The sequence below is a fragment of the Aotus nancymaae genome, unplaced genomic scaffold (assembly GCF_030222135.1).
Source record: "Aotus nancymaae isolate 86718 unplaced genomic scaffold, 86718_ANA_hifiasm-v0.15.2.pri h1tg000040l, whole genome shotgun sequence".
In the NCBI taxonomy this organism is placed as follows: domain Eukaryota; kingdom Metazoa; phylum Chordata; class Mammalia; order Primates; family Aotidae; genus Aotus; species Aotus nancymaae.
Genome location: NW_026988454.1, coordinates 23,038,372 through 23,060,837, shown reverse-complemented (window position 1 = coordinate 23,060,837; position 22,466 = coordinate 23,038,372). Strand labels below are relative to the sequence as shown.

The window sequence follows — 22,466 nt, the reverse complement described above, 5'->3', positions numbered from 1 at the left end:
TCAATAGATGCAGAGAAGTCCTTTGACAAAATTCAGCAGCCTTTATGCTAAAAACTCTTAATAAACTAGGTATGAATGGAACGTATCTCAAAGTAATAAAAGATATTTATGACAAACCCACAGCCAATATCATACTGAATGGGCAAAAACTGGAAACATTCCCTTTGAAATCTGGCACTAGACAAGGATGCCCTCTCTCACTGCTCCTATTCAATATAGTATTGGAAGTTCTAGCCAGAGCAATCAGGTAAAAAAAGAAATAAAGGATATTCAATCAGGAAAAGAGGAAGTCAAATAGTCTCTATTTGCAGACGACATGATTGTGTATTTAGAAGACCTCATCATTTCAGCCCAAAATCTCCTTAAACTGATAAGCAACTTCAGCAAAGTCTCAGCATACAAAATCAATGTGCAAAAATCACAAGCATTCCTATACACCAAACATGGACTAACAGAGAGTCAAGAATGAACTGCCATTCACAATTGATATAGAGAGAATAAAATACCTAGGAATACAAATAACAAAGGATGTAAAGGACCTCTTCAAGGAGAACTACAAATCACTGCTCAACGAAATAAGAGAGGACACAAACAGATGGAGAAATATTTCATGCTCATGGTTAGGAAGAATCAATATTGTGAAAATGGCCATACTGCCCAAAGTAATTTATAGATTCAATGCTATCCCCATCAAACTACCAATGACCTTCTTCACAGAACTGGAAAAAACCACCTTAAACTTCATATGGAACCAAAAGAAAGCCCGCATAGCCAAGTCAATTCTAAGCAAAAAGAACAAAGCTGGAGACATCACACTACCTGACTTCAAACTATACTACAAGTCTATAGTAATCAAAACAGCATGGTACTGGTACCAAAACAGAGATATAGACCAATGGAACAGAACAGAGGCCTCGGAGGCAACACAACATATCTACAACCATCCAATCTTCGACAAACCTGACAAAAAAAAGCAATGGGGAAAGGATTCCCTGTTTAATAAATGGTGTTGTTAAAACTGGCTAGCCATGTGCAGAAAGCAGAAACTGGACCCCTAACTGACACCGTACACTAAAATTAACTCCAAATGGATTAAAGACTTAAACATAAGACCTAACACCATAAAATCCCTAGAAGAAAACTTAGGCAAAACCATTCAGGACATAGGCAGAGGCAAGGACTTCAAGATTAAAACACCAAAAGCATTGGCAACAAAAGCCAAAATAGACAAATAGGATCTAATTAACTCCAGAGCTTCTGCACAGCAAAAGAAACAATCATTAGAGTGAACTGGCAACCAACAGAATGGGAAAAAGTTTTTGCAATATACCCATCTGACAAAGGACTTATATCCAGAATCTACAAAGATCTAAAACATTTACAAGAAAAAAATAAACAAGCCCATTCAAAAGTGGGCAAAGGATATGAACAGACATTTTACAAAAGAAGACATATATGAGACCAACAAACATATGAAAAAATGCTCATCATCACTGGTCATTAGAGAAATGCAAATCAAAACCACATTGAGATACCATCTCATGCCAGTTAGAATGGCTATCATTAAAAAATCTGGAGTCAACAGATGCTGGAGAGGATGTGGAGAAATAGGAACACTTTTACACTGCTGGTGGGAGTGTAAATTAGTTCAACCATTGTGGAAGACACTGTGGCAATTCCTCAAGGACCTAGAAATAGAAATTCCATTTGACCCAGCAATCTCATTACTGGGTATATATCCAAAGAATTATAAATCATACTTTTATAAGGAGACATGCACACGAATGTTCATTGCAGCACTGTTTACAAAAGCAAAGACTTGGAACCAACCCAAATGCCCATCGATGATAGACTGGACAGGGAAAATGTGGCACATATACACCGTGGAATACTATGCAGCCATAATAAATGATGAGTTTATCATGTAGGGACGTGGATGAACCTGGAAACCATCATTTTCAGCAAACTGACACAAGAACAGAAAATCAAACACCACATGTTCTCACTCAGGCAGGTATTGAACTATGAGAACACATGGACACAGGGAGGGGAGCCTCACACACTGAGGTCTGTGGTGGAGGGCACTAGAGGAGGGACAGCAGGGCATAGGGAGTTGGGGAAGAATAACATGGGGAGAAATGCCAGATATAGGTGATGGGGATGAAGGCAGCAAACCACTTTGCCATGTATGTACCTATGCAACAATCCTGCATGTTCTTCACATGTACCCCAGAACCGAAAATGAAATTTTATATATATATATATATATATACTAAAAAAAAAACCCAAGGGAAATATATATATATATATAAAATAAAAATTTAAAAAGTTCATATAGTTGTAAAAAAAGATTCAGTTTAAAAAGAGTAACTTGTGTAAGACAGATTCTATAGTAGGCATCATCCTAGGTTGATAATACAGTCAATAAAAGTGTCTATTTGTACATATCATAGTAATAAAGAAGTGAACTGAAGCAGCTGAGATGTTAGAATAAGTCAATTGTCTAAAAATACAAATGCCCACAGATATGTTCAATAAAGAAATATTTTAAATGAAGAGTTTGAAAATCTGGTTGATCACTGGTCATCAATGGTCTTAGAGGAATTTAAGTTTTAAAATGTTTATAGGATAATTGAGAAAGTACCACTAAGCCAAACACAAATTTAAAGTTTCTTCTTACAAAGCATTGGACCTGTTGCCCAAGACAAGGCTTTCATCTTTCAAGATGAAAGAATTAAAATGAAACTAGAACACTGAAGGCTACTACAGAAGCATGCATTTATTTGGGCATATGGTAGTAATCCACTAAGCGCATAGTTATAATCTATTTGAGAATAACCAGAACAGATTTTCCAGACAAAGATTCTGCCTGATCAACTTGGTTTTTACTATGAAAAATCAAAGATGCAGAAAAGCACACATATACGAATGTTTTCTTTTTTATTTCAAAGCCACTTCAGCATCTCTTTTAAAAAGTTTTGTCTTGATTCTTATAATTAATAGATAGTGCTTCAGATGCTAAATGCCGTGAGTTTCAGTGATCAGTTTTATTATTTCTGTGCAGTCAAAAAAAGACTGCTTTGGAAAATACGTTTGTGTGCATTTCAATGCAATAAGTGTTAGCAACTCAATTTCAAAGGAATATAATGTGTGATTTAGTTATTGATTAATGAGTTAAACTACAGAAATTGAAGATGCAGAATCAAATTATCTGAAATAAAAGGGTAGGGAACATGTACAAATGTTTTGTACCTGGAGACACTCAAGTGCTTCTTGATTGAGGACATCTGATTTCCAGGTGGCTTTTGCAATTAAAAATATTAGAAAGAAATTGCAGTAGCTTAGTCAAATTTACTTGTTGCAGAATGACTTATAACTACCGAGAGAATTTTCAGTTAATATAATTGAAATAATTTAGTTCTGCTTTGTGACAAATGAAATTATTAGTTATCAGGGAAAGGTAATTACATATTTGGCCTAAAGTTAATCAATATGAACACAGAAAAGCTGGAGCTCAAGCAGAATCAGGACCTGGTTAAACTACAGTTTTGTAAAACAAGGTCAATTGTAGCACCTGTGGAATAAATATAACTGATAGTAAATAAAAGAAAATAAATTTTTTAATCATACTGTTCTCAGAGATTAACAAAATACTTTGAACTTCTATTGGTATTTAACAATTATTTTTTATGATTTCATACATAGCTTTTTTGAAATAAGTCATAGAATTTGAGAGTTTTATATTAGTTAGCTGACAATGGAGTAATACAAGCAGGTTGCAGGGTAACTGGCCTTTTGTATATGACTGTGTGTGAATGCTGGTTCATGGTATTTTAAAGCATATGTAGAACTTCAATGTTGTTTCTTCTTAGCCAAGCCTAATGGTTGACAAACTGTAGTTATTGTTTTCTGAATCAAACTAGAGACTAGAGATTTATAGTTGTTCTCATGAAAACATGAATTTTTTTACAAAGACTTATGATTGAATATCTATGGCTGAGAATTCTACCTACTGTGATCAATGAGGGAATATTTGTTGTAATTAACCACAGCAGAGCTATTGGCATTGAGACAGGGGCTCAAGTAGCTCAGATATCCAAAAAGGAAATTATTGAGCGGTTTGAAAGACAGTCGTGGCTGTATCTGGTTGCTTGGTCCCATATCTCTGAGTAGGGGGGCATATTTATGGAGGTGGGGATCATCAGGCTAATGTCCAATTGAGAGTTGGACATTATATCCTTTTATGAGAGGATATAAAGTGTGGTCAACAGAGGCTTCTTGTATCTGGGGTTGCCTCTAATGAGTCATCTCTCATCACTGTCATTCATTGGAAGTTGTGTAATAAGGCACTTGTCTGTCTTTGTCAGTATATGCTGATGCTCAATATGAACACAGAAAAGCTGGAGCTCAAGCTGAATCAGGACCTTGTTAAAGTGCAGCTTTATAAAGTAAGGTCAATTTAGCACCTGTGGAATAAATAGAACTGACAGTAAATACAAGAAAACAAATTTTCTAATCAAATACTCTTCATAGAGAATTACAAAATGCTTTGAACTCCTTTCTGTATTTAAAAATTATTTTTTACTATTTCACACTTAGCTTGTTTTTAATCAGCAAGGTAGACATGTGCCTTGTTACACCTGTAAACCTGAAAGATCATGGACAGTCACAGTAATTCCATTTTCCCAAGTTAAAACATAAGTTCACTTTCATAGTCTGCTCTCTGGGGTGATGTAGCATCGAGGAGTAAAGTCCAGTTCGATTCCTTGAGTCGTTTCTGATTGATCCATATTTTAAAATCCAGCTCACCAGTGGGTTTGAGGCTGGCTAAGTGGGCTTTTACCAGGGCCCTACCTAGAGCAAAAAAGGAATGTGCGCATTGATTCATACTCCTATTCTCAAGGGCCTTTGCTCCTGTTGGAACCTTAACCACATAAAGATGTATTTCCTAAACATATCCCTGATTATGGAGTTTATAATCTAAGAATCTGAAGGTGCATTTCTGTGTTAAATGCAGAAATTATTATTGAAACAAAGACCTCACCTTTAAATGAGAGTATAAAGTACTGCAATGACTTTTACCCAGCTGTATTTGTTACTAGACATCGGTCAGGCTTAAGCCAAATAGTGTCCTGTCCAAGCAATGCCTTATTATTTTCCAACTGTTTGAGTCATTGTTAATATTCTGCTTTTTGGTTACAAGAGAAGGGGTTTTTTGTTACAAGAGAAAGTAAGACATTGGTAATTTCCATTTCTAAAAAAATTATTCGGTGTTTTTTTGGAAAGAAAAGTAATATGACCCTGTTATAAATCCTTAACCGGTGTAAAAATAGATAAAAATTAGGTACTTACTGTGCTCTTAGTGGTTCTTTCCCGCTCTGTCTTTCTCTCTATGTATATAGATAAAATGAGAACAATATATTTGGATGTGCATATATACTATACATAAACTATCAAAACTTGGTTTGTAATTTTACATTCTATCATGGGCATCCTTCTTGAAAGCCTTCATGGTATATGGGTCTGTGTTTTAAATTTTGATCATTATTACCAATAAATCCTCTGAATATTATAGCTTATTCAAAATATCTATTTCTTACAGGAAATGGATGTGTGTGTGTGTGTGTGTGTGTGTGTGTGTGTGTTTTTACAAGGAGTCTGCCTTGTGGAAGTGTACATTACTTGGTCAGCTATGATTATTTTGCTAAAGGAAGGTAGATAATTTTGTGAATGTAATTTGAATTTCTAACTGTGGTTATTATTATCTCTCCACAGGGCCCATTTGGAGGCCAGTGCTGAGAAGTGGAACAGGTTGCTGATGTCTTTAGAAGAACTGATCAAATGGCTGAATATGAAAGATGAAGAGCTTAAGAAACAAATGCCTATTGGAGGAGATGTTCCAGCCTTACAGCTCCAGTATGACCACTGTAAGGTAAGTGGATAACCTATAGTGAGTAGCTTCTTTGTTGCTTTTTTCAAATTCTGGTGAGGTAGATACTTGAAATAAAATTCTAGGTAAGTATCAGAGTTGAACCAATTTTCACGGGATTCTGCACCCCCATGTCTGCTTTTAATTGTTAGTATTTAGACATTTAAAGTGCATTCATTGTTTCCATTTGTATTAAATTAAGTTTTATCTTCACATTTAACTAAATTTTTTTCAAGCAGTACAGTATCTAAAGTATAATACTGCTTTTAGCTTATTATGAAGTTTACCTTAATTTCTAATAGATTTTAGAATCTTAATATATTGAGGTGTTTTGGGTTTTTTTTTTTTTTTTTTTTTTTTGAGACCAAGTTTTGCTCTTGTTGCCCAGACTGGAGTGCAATGGCATGATCTCAGTTCACTGCAACCTCCACCTCCCGCGATTCTCCTGCCTCAGCCTCCTGAATAGCTGGGACTACAGGCGCCTGCCACCACACCCAGCTAATTAAAATTTTTTTTTTTAGATGGCGTCTCCCTCTGTCACCCAGGTTGGAGTGAAGTGGCATAATCTTGGCTCACTGCAACCTCCGCCTCCCAGGTTCAAGTGATTCTCCTGCCTCAGCATCCTGAGTAGCTAGGATTACAGGCAGGTGCCACCATGCCTGGCTAATTTTTGTATTTTTGCTAGAGACAGGGTTTCACCATGCTGGTCAGGCTGTTCTTAAATTCCTGACCTCATGGTCTGCTCGCCTTGGCCTCCCAAAGTGCTGGGATTACAGGTGTGAGCCACCACGCCCAACCTAAATTTGTAGTTTTAGTAGAGGCAGAGTTTCACCACGTTGGCCAGGCTAGTCTCAAATGCCTAAACTTGAGTGATCTGCCCGCCTTGACCTCCCAAAGTGCTGGGATTACAGGCATGAGCCACCTCACCTGACCTAAGAAAATTTTTAAACAAATTAACTTAATCTTAAATTCGAAAGTCATCGAATCATAAGGAATTACAAACTATCTTGTTTATGTTTAATAAAAGTGAAAAATAAGGACTTGTAGGAAATAAAACAAGTAATGCAGATGAAGACCACACTATTTAAGATCATTTCATGTGTTTTACTTTTCTGAACGAAGCCCTTTCTTTGAATTACATTTTTATGCTGCTCAAGTTTCTGTTCCTATGCAAATCTGTACTTTTACTCTGATTAGCAAAAAGATATGCTGAAATGTTATCAACTGACACATTAATTCTTAGATCCTTCTATGATTAAATTTGTGCCTTGTTCACTTTCCATTGATTTATTTAATATCCCTTCATGCCCATTTTCTTGTATATTACCTATCATCTTGTTTTATTGTATTTTTTTAGTCTTCACATGTAATGAAAGTTCTTATTCTAAATCTGGTCATTTTAATGTGACATTATGATTCTATTTTCATTTTTAAAATGACAAACACGAATCCACACATCTCCTAAAGGAAAATGTCATCTATGTAATAACTTGCTTTAATACAAAATGATAAGACCCTGAAATTTATTTATTTGATTTTGAACCCTTGTGACTAGATTATTAAAATTGCCATTTGGGTGTATTTTTTCTTTCTACTTGAAGCAGGAATATGATAGAGAAATAGCTCCAAGATAAGAAAAAGGAAAACACTGTTGGTGTATGATACACAAGATAATAGTAATAGAAGATTTAAAATGACCAATTTAAGGAAATCACATCTCTCCTGACTTTTTCTAACTTTTGCTTTTATTAATTATTCAAACAATATTCCCTTTTTGTGGGTTAGAGTATTAGAGATGAAATAGAATAACACAAAGCTCTTCTAATAGATGTGCTTTGTAAGGAATACAAGCTGCTTATAGCCATATGCTAATAGCTTTTACTGAAATCCAAATCTTGAAGTATGAAATGATTTTCCTATTCTGGCCTTGGCACATAAAGTACTTATCAGCCTCTTCAGTCAGTCCTGTCTGTATTTTGGCCCCTCCCAGCAAGGTAACCTGGATTTAGTTTGTGTTTTGCTCTATCTTAGAGCACTGCATGCAGTTGCTCTGCTTCAGTCCTTTAGACGTAAGCCTTTAAGTAATGAAGATAATACTGATAATGATGGCTATGCAATTGGTTCATTTATTCAGCAAGTATTTATTGAGTTCCTAATACGAACCAGCATATTCTGGTCACTGGTGGATCAATAATCAACAAAACCAGGTTCTTACCCAGTTACGAGAGACAGACACTAGACAAATAGGCAATAAATATATATGTCTCATGGTAATAACAAAAGCAAAGCAAGTTCAAGAAGGTAGAGGAGGATGGGGGATTATAGGCCGAGGAGCTATTTTATATGGAGAAGGTCAGAAAAGTGTCACAAATCGGGTGATTTTTGAACAGAGACCTGGAGTGATGTAGGCACTTAGCAGCCCCTCTTGGAAGTAGGAAATTTAGAGAAAGGAGACAGAAAGCACAAAGGCCACAGAGCCTGCAATGTTTGGGGTATATTTGAAGAATAGCTTGGAGACCAATATGGTTGAAATAGCTTAGTAAAATACAGTAGGTAGGAGATGAAGTTGGGGTGGTAGGTGGGAGAAGAGGATTCAGATCATGCAGGTCCTTAAATATTCTTTGTTCAGGACTTTGGGTTTTACTCAATGAGAGAGAAAGCCATGGAAGATGTAGGTATCTATAGTGCTGTGATCTAATATTATGTAGCAATTTAGGTTAAGTTATGAAGAGTAGAATATAGAGGAGATTGGCACTGTTCTTGTAATCCAAGTGGCAGTGACTTGGAAAGGGCATAGCAGGAGAGATGATGAAGGGTAACTGGTTTCTAAATACACGTAGAAAGAATCAGTAAAATTTGCTGATGGATTGGATGTGTAGAATGTGAGAGGAAGAGTTGAAGATATCAGAAGTCCATGATTTTTGGACAAAGCAAATGGAAAATTGAAGTACCATTTAGAAAGATGGGGAAACTGCTGGAGGAGCGGTCTGGGAAGGAAATGTAGGAGCTTGATATTTGACATGTTAAGATGTTTAAGCAGTTGGATATGTAAATCCGAAGTTAAAAGGAAGATCAGGATTGGAGATCAAAATTGTTAGCCTGTATATCAGCCCTGGGATTGGATGAGATCACATATAGGGAGAGATTGTAGCTAGGTAAAAAAAAATTCTAAGAAATCAGCACTGAGAAGTCACAACTTCAGAGTTTGGGAAGATGAGGAGACTGAGAAGGAAGAGCTAGAAGGCTAGAAAAACCAAGAGAGAACAGAGTCCAGGACACCAAAGGAGGAAAGTGTGTTATGAAGGAGGGCATGATCACGAGGATCAGATATTACTGAGAGGTTGAATGAGAGGAGGACAGAAAATTAATCATCTCAAGATAATCTTGTTGACCTTGGACAAGAGTTATTTCAGTGGTATGATGGAGTTGGAAGCATGATTGGAGTAGATTCAAGAAAGAATATGAACAAAAGTACAGAAAACCATTTTAAAGACTTAAAAACGGTTAAAAAAACAAAGGTAACAAAAATCAGACAATAGCTGAAGAAAGAATGTAGAGTCAAGTTATGGTTTCATAACTCATTGCTGAGTAGTGAATTATGAAGTAATATATTAATATTTTGTTATTCAGCGTGTTCTATGCTGATACAAATGATTCTATAAAGCAGGAAGAATCAGTGAGGCAGGAGGGAGGATACTAGCTCAAACAGTGACAGGATGGGATCCATTGCACAAGTGGAGCGGTTGGTCTTAGGTCTGTCTGACTCCAAATACATTCATCAGCCATTTAAAACCTACATACTGATGACTTTTTGTCCCAGCATCGTTCTAAGCACTGGGGATATATCCTCATATTTTTGTTTCTGTTTTTACTTGTGTCTGTTTTCTCTTCTTTGCTCTGTTATGTCACTTTCCTGGCTTAGTTTATGAAAGAATATAAAGCCATCTTTTTCACCCCATCTTTTTCTTTAGCTGCCTTCTGAAAATAGACAATAAAGAAATGAACATTAACATATTCTCCAGGACTAATATTTTAGTGTATAGTGCTAGCTTTCTGCTAAGTTAGTACTTGGTGTAGATTATTTGAATAAATTGATTCACAGAGTTCATAGAAAAAATCCTCCAGTTTTCTCCTTCCTCTAGAACATGATACAATACAGAAAGATGTGCTGGGTTTGGGGTAAGCATTCTTTGTAAGTCATTGCTGAAGTTGCAGAGCTGGAGGATTCTGTGATTCCTTCCCAGGTAGCTATCATGTATTAATAAGTACATTAATTGTCATCACGTTTGACATTACCCCTACAGAAAAGAAAAACTCAAGGGAAGAAATAAAAGCTTCAAACATGAATTTTCCATATTTTCTTTATAGGTTGTGACATTTGCTATTGCTTAGTGAGTAAAGGTTTGAAAGTCCAGTGTTAATAATCAGTTTTTTAATGTGAGACACAAGATCTGTAATGTAGATAATCAACTGTGAAATGTGTGCGGCCATTGGTTTTAGGGTGCACTGGAGGCAGGTAAGGAGGGTTGTTGGCTTCTTATATGAGTGAGAGTTTGGGTTAGAGGTGTGAGTGAGGTACTGGTAGTAGGCACTGAGTTGGAACATGAATACTTTTATTTAGGGGCTAGCTCTGTCCCCGATGACCTCAGTGACCCTGAAAGGGTCATTTGACTTACCCAAGCTTCAGTGTATGGAAATAAGTAGTGTCTTAGTTCCTTTGGGGTGCATTAACAAAATAATATAAACTGGGTGGCTTATAAACAACAGAAAATTATTGCTCATAATTCTGAAGGCAGAGAAGTTCAAGATCAGTGCACTAATAGATTTGGTGTCTTCTAAGGGCCCACTGTCGGATTCATGGATGATGTCTTCTCACTGTGGCCTCCCATAGAGGAAGGTGGTCTTTTTTATGGTACTGATCCCACTGATGGCAGCTCCTCACTCATGCCCTCATCACCTCCCTAAGACCCACCTCTCAATACCATCACTATGGGGGTTAGGATTTCAACCTGTAAATTTTGGTGACACATAGACATTGAAATTGTACCAAGTAGTTCTGTCTCTACACAGAATTGTTCTGAGAATCAAAAGAAATAGTGGAAATGAAGTAATTTAGGAAAAGTAAAGTGCTGGAGGGCAGTATATAATTATATTCAACTATGTATATTCCGTCAAAAGCAACCTTCTTTCTCAATTGCCAAGAGTAATGTTTTAAAATTCTATTACTACAAATATTATATAAAAAATATATAATTATAATTAACAGTAATTCATGGTAATATAAATCTACATTATTTACAATTAGGGCTAATGATTATGCATTTGTAGATTTAGAGCAATATTTAAAGAAATGTGATACCTACCTGTCATTATTTATCTTACTGAACGTCATTGGTTATAATTATTGAATAGCCTAAGCATAGTTTAACCTTAGCCTTGTATTCAGTAATTCCCCTCCTGGGAGTTTATTTAATGGTTTTTGGCCAGTGTTCTAACATAAACATAAGTTTCTAACTTATCCTGAGTCTTTTCTTAAAATCAAAATATCTTATGGGTGTGTAAGAGATTGCTCTATATTTCAGGGCAGCTTTCTTTTTTTTTAAGTCTTTGAAAATGTCCTTTCCCTCTGCCATCATATTCTATCGATCAGGAAAAGTCTTTATTTAATGTATATGCATGTATAATTTAGAATTATCAATTACTGGACTGAAAGGAGCCTAAGAAATAAGTTAGTCCAGTCCCCTTATTTATAATAGAGGAACATGAGAGGCACAGGGTAGTTTAAAAAACTCTGAGTTTTCATCCCTCCTTCCCTCTCTTACTTTCATTTACATGCTATGTGCCTGGCAATTTATTTATTTTTTTTAAGGAAAAATAGCTTTATTTTTAAAAGAAATCAGTTCCCTATTTAAAGCATGCATGAGATAGCATCTTTCATTTAGTCCTAAACTTTGATTATGTATTCTCATTGTAATATTTCAATGACATTCTGGAAATAGACTTGAAGTATATCACCATATACTTATTGGTAAATATCAAATAAAGCTACTGACTTTAGGGAACATTTTTTGTAATTTTTTTAAGCTACCCAGAGATATTCATTCCACAGTATATGGAATGAATTGGATTTATCCGAACATTTAATTGTATAGATTAGTTGTTTTCAATTATGGCTACACTTTTATAGGGCATATAAAAGATATCAATGCTCAGTTATATTTACCCAGACCAATTAAGCCAGTCTCTGGAGGATATGGTCTCAAACTATAGGGTAAATCAGAATCACCTGATGGGCTTGTTAAAACACAGATTGGTAGACCCCACTCTCAGAGCTTCTGATTCAGCAGATTTTGGGTGGGGCCTGCAAATGTGCATTATCAAGTTCTCAGGTAATATGCTATTAGTCTATGGACCACTCTTTGAAAATCATTGGACTAGGGGTGTGTGTGTGTGTGTGTGTGTGTGTGTGTGTGTGTGTCCAGGTGAATTCTAATCTCAAAACTATTGGTATAGAAAATTTGAATAAGATTCTTTGAAGTTCTAGGATATTTAAATATAATAAAAGTTGTTAAACATCAAAATGACTTATAGAAAGGAGACCTATGGACAGATATCAACTTCTTGGTCAATTTTCATTAAAAACTTGTTTCTTAAAACCTTTTAGAGTATTTTTTGAATATTAACTTTTTTTTAACTGCATTTATGGGTCTTCACTTCATTTTTCAGTAAAGATAATTTATTTGGTTATCAGTGTCTCATCACTTGATAAGACCAATGGAGGGTTTGGACAGTAGCCAGCTGTTTTTGAATTGCTTGAAAGGAGTTTTGTAAATTTGTAGTCCAGAGGTAATTCTGTGATTGCTTCAATGTTTAGACTTGCAATAGTGCCATAAGTACTGATTTTCTTACAAGACCATGTATAAACCAAGAAGTCTTCTGTATTTTTCATCCCAAAACTGAATCAATAAAGAGAGTTCCATTTTTTAGATAAAGTATTTAGAGAGTTTGCCTTTGGCCCCTCATATTTTCCTTTCTTCTCTAGAGGCTCTGACTCCTCATGCCTTCATCCTCTCTGAGTTCTTCTAGGATTGCCTGGCAGTTTCTAAGACACGAGATAGGTCCTGATATAGAAGAAAAACACAGCCCCTGTCTACATGGAATTTACATTCAAGGGAGATCCTGTGTATATCCTTAAACTTACAGTTCCTGTTCTCTGTATTTTGAGAAATCATTTCCCGAAAGGTTACGGCTAAGCTGTGAAACTGCACATTGTTATCCCAAATCTCTGGTTGCCTTTGCCCAATCATCCACTTCTGTAACCCCCAACTTTGCTCCCTTGGTCTTTTAGTCTGTCTTTTGATGCTGTAACAGAATGCCAGGCACTGAGTCATTTGTAAAGAACAGAGATTTATTTGGCTCACAGTTCTGGAGGCTGGGCTCACAGTTCCAGAGGTGGGGAAGTTCAGTTCAAGGAGCCAGCATCTGATGAGGGACATCCTGCTGTGTCACCCCATGGTGGAAAGCACAAAGCCAAGAGAGTGTTTGTGACACAGAGGAGATGGAAGCTGAGCTTATCCTTTTATCAGTAACCCACTCCCCCTATAACTCACCCACTCCCACTGTGATAATAACATTAGTCCATTTATAAAGGTCAAACCCTCATGACCTAATTACCGCTTAAAGGCCTTGCTTCTTAATATCAGCACAAATTTCATCTTGAGTTTTGGAGGGGACACTCAATCCATAGCACTTTGTTATAATTCAGGCAAGCTTTCAGTTCACATACCCATTTACTTCTAATCTCGTTTCTTTAAGGGATTATAGTACTCTTTGTAATTATAACATTATGATGTAGCTTTAAACAGTACATAAAATAAGTTTTAAAACCAATTTTTTCAGATATGTTTTAGCTTACTAAAATAAAGTTGCTTCTCTTTTCATTTAGTCTTGTCTATTATTATAAATTTTGTTAATTTTTTTTCTGATCTCTTTTTAGATCTTTTTCTTTTTGTAATAAAGTTTAAAAATCTTTTTAGCTACAAAGAACTCTTGTCTTCCAGCTCAAAAGTACGTAATTAGAATCAATCAAAATCAACCCTCAGATGGCTTGATACTAATATTAGCCTAAGTTTTTTATTCCCTAAAATTTCCCATAGAAAGAAGGGACCTTGTATTTGATTTCTAATTCATTCTCAGATCTTACAGGTAACAGTTTGAATTACTTTATTTTAGACAACACAATACTAATTAATTTGACATGAACTCTCAATGCTAATTTAAGATGTCTAAAGAATATCAGATGGAATTTTGTGAAGAGACAAAGAAACTAATACTGATTTAATTATTCCAAAAGATATCTCATAAATGCAAGTTTCGAATGCCACTGTATACAAGTCTTTTAAAGATCTATTTAAAAAGCAGTATCATACGTCTTTTCATTGTGGACGAGACAAACATACAACCACAAGATGCATCTAGAAAACCATATGTGCTAATATTACCCAAACAAGCACTTAAGTTTTACATTAAAATTGCCTGTGACATCATCATTTACAAGTAAGAAGGAAAAAAAAGCACCTCTCAATACCTTAGATGAATGTAGAATTATGGCATGCTAGAAAGCTGTTAAGTGCATCCAGTGATACTAAGATCTGATGTCAAATAGTCATGTGAATAATTCAGATGAAAGAAGTAGACATCTTAACTACCGATATCCCTAGAAGTTTACTTATGCAAGTTGATTGAAAACTAGTTTTTGGCTGTTCTCATTTGGTTGGTGAGCTTTTATCTTACATTTCAAGGCACCTTATGTTGTACAGCTAGCAGATAGGCTAGATAGACCCAATTTCAATTCCTCTACTCAGTAGCTCTGTGATTTAGGCTTTAGGACGTTATCAAATCTCTTCAATCTTTGGTTTTTGCCCATAGGTGTATATAAACCATTTAGCATAATACATCTGGTAAGTGCTCAATAAACAATAGCTGGTGACATTGTTCTTTAAACTAGGACTTGTATCTAATATATTTTTAATTTTAGTTGCTCCAGGTCTGCATTTTGTATTTTTCCTTAAATTCATTAATTTAGGGCATGGTAAGTTTTAATACCATAACTTACATTTATCATTTGGGCCTGTTGGTGGCTTAAAAGATACCTTAGACTACTAAAGAAATTGAATGTAATAATTGAAACAACAGTGTTTTTGAGAATTTATAAAGGATAAAATATGAGTCTAGAAGAGACTAGAAGAATATTTATTTTTTGTTCTTAATAAAACAGCATATCATGGAAAGGCCAAGCCCATAAGACATACCTGCACTTAGTGCCTTTACTGAGTTTACCACAGATTAATAAGCAAATTATAAATGTTTGAGCATGAATCTGATTACCTTTAAAGACTGTCAGTATTTCCATGCTGCCATAATTTATAAATAAAGAAATAAAATTAGGCTGGGTGCAGTGGCTCACGCCTGTAATCCCAGCCCTTTGGGAGGCTGAGGTGGGCGGATCACCTGAGGTCAGGAGTTCAAGACCAGCCTGACCAACATGGTGAAACCCAATCTGTACTAAAAATACAAAATTAGCCAGGTGTGGTGGCGCCTGCCTGTAATCCCAGCCACTTGGGAGGCTGAGGCAGGAGAATGACTTGAACCATGGAGGTGGAGATTGCAGTGAGCCAAGATCATGCCATTGCACTCCAGCCTGGGCAACCAGAGTGAAACTCCATCTCAAAATAAAATAAAATAGGAATAAAATTAATATGTATTATCTTACATGTATTTTCATGAGTTTACTGGATCAAGTCTGTGTTCAGCATCACAGATAACTCGGATAAGAGACTAGTATCTTAGATTTATGCATGCAATCACTTTATTTAGGGGTTGATTTATAGTAACTCATATATTCTGGATCTTCTGATTCCTATCTTTATGTAATCTAGTCCTTTATATGTACATAAATGATTTAATGATACCTTTTCATAGTTACTCTTTGATGACATTGATGTCAGTCATTTCATTCCCCCATCCATCCATTTATCCATCCACCCATCTGCCTACACTGTTCACCAAATGCCGTAATGTTAAAGTTGATGCTTCTATACGAAGAGCAATAAGGTATAGCCTCTGTATCTCAGTGATATATCTTAATAATTCCTATTACTAAAAGCCCTGTGCTTGTGGTTTGTTGGCTGTAGCCAGAAGGAATACTTTACATTTAAATGTTTAGGTGATAGCTCTGAGATTGCCCCTAGAATGGTACTATAAAGCAATGCTTTAAAGCATCTCACATGTTCAAACACCTAGCGATTATAGATCAGATATAAAAAACACAAAACTAAACATGGCATTGTTGGGCTCCAAAACATGACAAACATTCTACAGGGCAGAAACAAAAAAGAAAAGCAAACTAGCTAGTGACGTTGATGCTGCTGGAAAAATGTAGCAGATCCCCAGTGATGAGCAGGCAGGAAGCCCCATAGCAAAGACCCCTCAAAACCCCTCTCTTACACATGGAAATGAGTGATTCACAGATTGGCATCCTTTCCTTCTGTAGAGTAAATGCCCCAGGAACTGCTACTATGAAACGTCAGTGTATTTTTGACCCTTAATTAAATGTGTATACTTTCTTGGGTGTTTTAACCAGTGATTTAGAACACTGACATTTTCAGCAACATCAATAATAAATACTTAGTTCAATGGTTTAACATTTGGGACCTGGGGCCTGGCGCATAGTAGACACTCAGTAAAAGGCGGCTGATAGCTTTCCTGTAATTGTTGGGAGATTTTTCTAATAGTTTTGATCATTTTTATCTTGTTAAAAACTATATAGGCTACATGATCAGTTTTAACTAAATAAAACTGTATTAATACCTGTTATTTACCAACTAGTATAACCCAACAGAACTAGCTTTCATTTACTATATAGATTAATCTGTCAAATTTGACAAGGGTTATTTTCTAGTCTTTGCAAGTATCAGTTTGGTAAACAGCACAATCATATTGTTTTTCTCATGTAAGTACATGTTTAATTCCCTCAAATGTTAAAAGAAATTGCTACTTTAAAAATATATAGTGTTTTAAGGACTGTTTTAAAATAAATAGATAGGCCAGGCACCATAGCTCTTGCCTGTAATCTCAGCACTTTGGGAAGCGGAGGCAGGTGGATCACTTGAGGCCAAGAGTTCGAGATCAGCCTGGCCAACATGGTGAAACCTCGCCTCTACTAAAACTGTAAAAATTACCCAGGCATGGTGGCAGTTGCCTATAATCTCATTTGCTCGGGACACTACCCGGGAGGTGGAGGTTGCAATGAGCAGAGATCACACCACTGCACTCCAACCAGGGCAACAGAGTGAGACTCCATCTCTTAAAAAAAAAAAAAAAAGTAAATAAATAAATAAATAAATGGATAAAGTTGAATCTTCCCATCTAATGACTTAAATCAAATTTTAATTTTATTTTTGAAGTTTTGTAGAAGCTGAGGTCACTTATATGCAACTTCCCTTTCAAGAATGTGAGCTTATCATTCAGTCAGCAATTACCTATAATGTGCCTACAATGTGTATAACATTTGTAATGTTGTGGATTTACTCCAGTCGGATACTCTTAAGAGTGGATAAAATTGCAGATGCAGATTTTGTTGTTCAAATTGCACTTCATTTTCATAATTATGTAAATCTTAAGTTATCTAGGGGCAATTATCAGAGCTCTAATCCCGTTTCTCCAATAGAATGCATATTTGACTTTAGAAAAGTAAATCTAGAATAATTGAAAGTGCATAATTCAGGTATAATTTCTTGTTTGTGTATTCTTTCCCTCAGGGCTACTCTGTCCTTTGCTTAACCCAGTTTAATTCCTATATTCAAGCTTTATTATATAAGAGTCAGGACATTCTGGCCTTAAGCTGAATTGCCAAGGAACATTAGCAAACTTATTCATTAAAATAACAAATTCTAACATTGTCTTTAAAACAACAATACCCTACCATTAAATTTAGGCTCTGTGTGTGTGTGTGCACGCGTGCACATGTACATTTAGGTGTGGTAGAATTTTTTTCCCTACTAAAGTAATCAGAGGCTCTGCCTGTAATTCTGTAATTTTGAGGTCTTGCTGTGTTAGAAGGTTGCCTGCAGTGGGAAACTGGTCTTTTTCTAAAATTAGAAAAATAATACAGTGGTTCACGCCTGTAATCCCAGCACTTTAGGAGGCCGAGGAGGGTGGATCACGAGGTCAAGAGATCAAGACCACCCTGATCAACATGGTGAAACCCCGTTTCTACTAAAAATACAAAAAAATTAGCTGGGCATGGTGGTGCACGCCTGTAGTCCCAGCTACTTGGGAGGCTGAGGCAGGAGAATTGCTTGAACCCGGGATGCGGAGGTTGCAGTGAGCTGAGGTTGCACCACTGCACTCCAGCCTGGCACCTGGTGACGGAGTGAGACTCTGTCTCAAAAAAAAAAATAAATAATAATAATAATAATTTCCAAGTTCCCCTCCAACCTTTGCCAATCTATGTTGACTTCCTCCTTATTAAATGCACAGCTCCCCAAGGTCTGTTAGTTAAGCTGTTACTTGTGTGCAGGCCCGAAGCAGCGGTTTTCGCCGTGAGCCTCCACCTACCTGCCACACTCCATTGAGTTGTCTGAACCTGGACTTGTCTCCTAATCATAATATGTAATACTGCAACCTTACCCCAAAGGGCCATAGAATATCCATGTTTAGAGGGAGAAGTGAGACAGACTAATAGGTGTCACTCTCTAGTGGTAGAATTAACAGTGGACAAGAAATTCAGGCAAAAAACAGAGGTCTGTAAAACCAATGAATCCTTTTACAAAATAATTCTTTTACTGTCTCTGCACATATTTAGCCAACAGACTATTTTATCTGGCAGTTCATGTATTCACTCAAGTTGAAACTTCTGTACTGTACCTGATGTTTGCCACATACTTTGCTAGGTGTCAAGCATGCGTGAGTTTGTAAGACTATTTTTGCTGTTATGGAGCTCACTTCACTCTAGCAGTGATACAGGCTTGAAAACAAGTAACTACAGTGAATATCAAAAATGCTGTAATAGAGGCACGGACACACAGCCAAGGAGACCCAAATCACAATTATTTGTGCTTGGGAAGATTGGGAAAGGCTCCACAGAGCAAGATGAAAGACACCTTGGAATAATAAGAAATCACTTAAGAGTGTTATCAAAATGCCTTAGGGAGAAATGAGCAAAGTCTCCAGGAAATATGGGACTATGTGAAAAGACCTAATTTACGTTTGATAGGTGTACCTGAATGTGATGAAGAGAATGAATCCAAGTTGGAAAATACTCTTCAGGATATCATTCAGGAAAATTTTCCCAACCTGGCAAGGCAGGGTAATATTCAACTCCAGGTAATACAGAGAACACCACAAAGATATTCTTCAAGAAGACCAACCCCAAGGCACATAATCGCCAGATTTATTAGGGTTGAAATGAAGGAGAAAATACTAAGGGCAGCCAGAGAGAAAGGTCAGGTTACCCATAAAGGGAAACCTATCAGACTTACAGCAGATCTCTCAGCAGAAACCCTACAAGCCAGAAAAGAGTGGGGACCAATATTTAACATCCTTAAAGAAAAGAACTTTCAACCCAGAATTTCCTATCCAGTCAAACTAAGCTTTATGAGCGAAGGAAAAATTAAATCTTTTGAGAACAAACAAGTACTTAGAGAGTTCACCACCACCAGGCCTGCTTTACAAGAGCTTCTGAAAGAAGCACTATACATATAAAGGAACAACCAATATCAGCCTTTCCAAAAATATATCAAAAAGCAAAGAACTTTAACACAATAAAAAATTTACATCAACTGATGGGCAAAACAGCCAGCTAGCATCAAACGCCGGTATTAAACTTATATATATTTTAATCGGATAAAAAGCCAAAACCCATCGGTATGCTGCATCCGGGCCCATCTTACATGCAACAATACACAAAGACTCAGAGAGAAGGAGGAAGATTTACCAATCAAACAGAGAGTAAAAATATACTAATAAACAAAAAGCAGGAGATGCAATTCTCGCCTCTGATAAAGTAGACTTTAAAGCAACAAAGATCAAAAGAGGCGAGGAATGACATTACATAATGGCAAAAGGATCAATGCAACAAGAAGAGCTAACGATTCTATAGATCAACGAGATAGAAAATTAACAAGGATATTCAGAACTTGAACTCAGACCTGGAACAAGTAAACTTAATAAACATTTATAGAACTCTCCACTTCAAATACACAAAACATACATTACCACCTCACACCTATTCCAAAGGTGACTATATAATTGGAAGTAAATCACTCCTCAGTAATCGCATAGCATTTCATGGGTTTAAATTAAATATTGGTTGGCTGTTTGTTTGTTATCTTCTTCCCTTATTCCTTCCTGACTACATCATTAAGTATAATTATCAGTATAAAAGAGGTTTTCAATACCCATTACTAAATTGCATTCTAGCCTGGGCAAGAAAGCAATACTCCCATTCTCTCTCCCTCTTTCTTTTCCTTCTCCCTCCTCCCCATTCTCTCTCTCTCTTTCTCTTTAAAAAAAAAAAAAAAAAAAAAATGCCTTAGGGAGAAATTTCTCCAGATTAGCCATGGCATGTTTTGGAGTCCGCAGTAGAGCAAGGGGTGCTGCTTACCTCCTTTTGTGATGATACTTAGAATAAGGCTGAAAGAAGAAAATACAAGTTCAGCACCTAATACGGTGTCACATTGGAATAGGTACTGATTAAGGATCCCTTAGCTGAAATATTTGAGACCAAAAGAATTTGGATTTCAGATTTTTTCATATTTTGAAATATTTGCATTATACTTACCAGGTAAGCATTCCTAATCAAAATCTGAAATCCAAAAATATTCCTATGAGCATTTCCTTTGTGTACCATGTTGACACTCAGAAATGTTTGGATTTTGGTGTATTTTAGATTTTGGATTAGAGATACTCAACCTGTATTGCATATATTAGCTGGATGAAGGAATACATTTATGTGTGCATATATTTTAAAGACTACAGGAGGCCGGGCACTGTGACTCATTCCTGTAATCCCAGCACTTTGAGAGGCCGAGGCGGATGGATCACCTGAGTTCAGGAGTTCAAGACCAGCCTTACCAACATGGTGAAATCCCATCTCTACTAAAAAAATAGAAAAAAAAAAAATTAGCCAGGCATAGTGGCGTATACCTGTAATCCCAGCTCCTCGGGAGGCTGAGGCAGGAGAATCACTTGAACCTGGGAGGCGGAGGTTGAAATGAACCAAGATTGAGCCATTGCACTCCAGCTTGGGCAACAAGAAAGAAACTCCATCTCAAAAAAAAAAGAGTACAGGGAAGGATACTATTTTATTACTAAGAGAAGCAAAAGAATTTCTGTCTCATTTTTAGCACTGATATTTTGTATTCTGATTCAGGCATTATTTTTTATGTTAGTGGGGTGGAACCCAAATGAATTTTGTATGTTAACTGTTCATTGAGGGATGTTAACCAAAACTTTTTAAAGCACTAGGCAGGAGATTTTGTTTTTTATTTTGTCTGCATACCAATAGAAAGTAAGCCTGTTTTCTTTCTCTTTTTTCATGTAGTTTTATTAGTGCTATCAAATTTAATGAGTGCTCTGCCCTTTTTTGCTGTCATTCTGTAATGACTTCAGATCCATACATGCTGATTTAGCTTTGAAAGCAAGTTGGGCAACAAGTAAATTACATTCTAGCAGATTTGTCTCGTGTTTGAATCATTTATTTTTTCTGCTTATATTCTCCAGTAAGCAGTTAACTGCTTTTTTGAAACCAAAAGCTGAAGAAGCCTGCTGTAGCAGCAATGCCTCTATTTGTTATAGTCCAGCTGCCTTGCATTTAGGGCCAGCTTCTTGGGTGTCCCGTGCAGTCACACAGGACTCTCTGCTCTTACAAGGTTTCTGCACTTGGCTTAATGTTCTTCTGCTGCCATCTTGAGATTCTTAGTAATATTTGGACAAGGGGCCCTGTCACACTGAGGTCCCTAGTCACATAGCCGGACCTGCTTGCATTGCGAAGAACATTCACGTGTATGTTCTGACACATGTAAAATGTTGGATGCCTCTTAAAACCTGCTTCAAGCATCTTTCCATCTCCTTAGGTAAGGAAGCCATCTTGAGCCCCACTGTGAGTTACATGCCCCTTGTTGTACCTTGCTGTATCTCGTTAGTGTTGGCTGAGCTTTGAGAAGTGGTTCATTCCAAGACCTCACCTTTCCTACTGACTTATTAACTGTTCCTTGCACTCTACGTGACTTCTAGAACACTGCACTCTCCTGATGCTTTTCTTACCTCACTGGTAACTCTTTCGCAGTTTCTCTTCCTGTTTCTTCCTTCTCTCCCTTGACTCCTAAAATTGGGAGGTGCCAGGTGTCAGGCCATGTCACCCTCTCTATATTCACTCCTTCTTGGGTTTAAAAATGCCATCTATATGCCAAGCATTCCCAAAATATATATCCGTTTACATGTCATCTCTACTTGAGTGTGTAATAAACACCTCACA

General features: G+C 36.5%; 1 protein-coding gene across 5 annotated transcripts in view; it reads left to right on the top strand.

Moving 5' to 3' along the window:
• The window catches only part of UTRN (utrophin), a 580,690-nt gene that overhangs the window by 422,730 nt on the left and 135,494 nt on the right, over positions 1–22,466 (top strand). For all 5 annotated transcript variants that reach the window (XM_064360600.1, XM_064360601.1, XM_064360599.1 and 2 more), the window contains one exon: positions 5,776–5,932. In XM_064360600.1, coding sequence (XP_064216670.1) covers positions 5,776–5,932 — 157 coding nt within the window. The remainder of the gene's footprint in view (positions 1–5,775; positions 5,933–22,466) is intronic.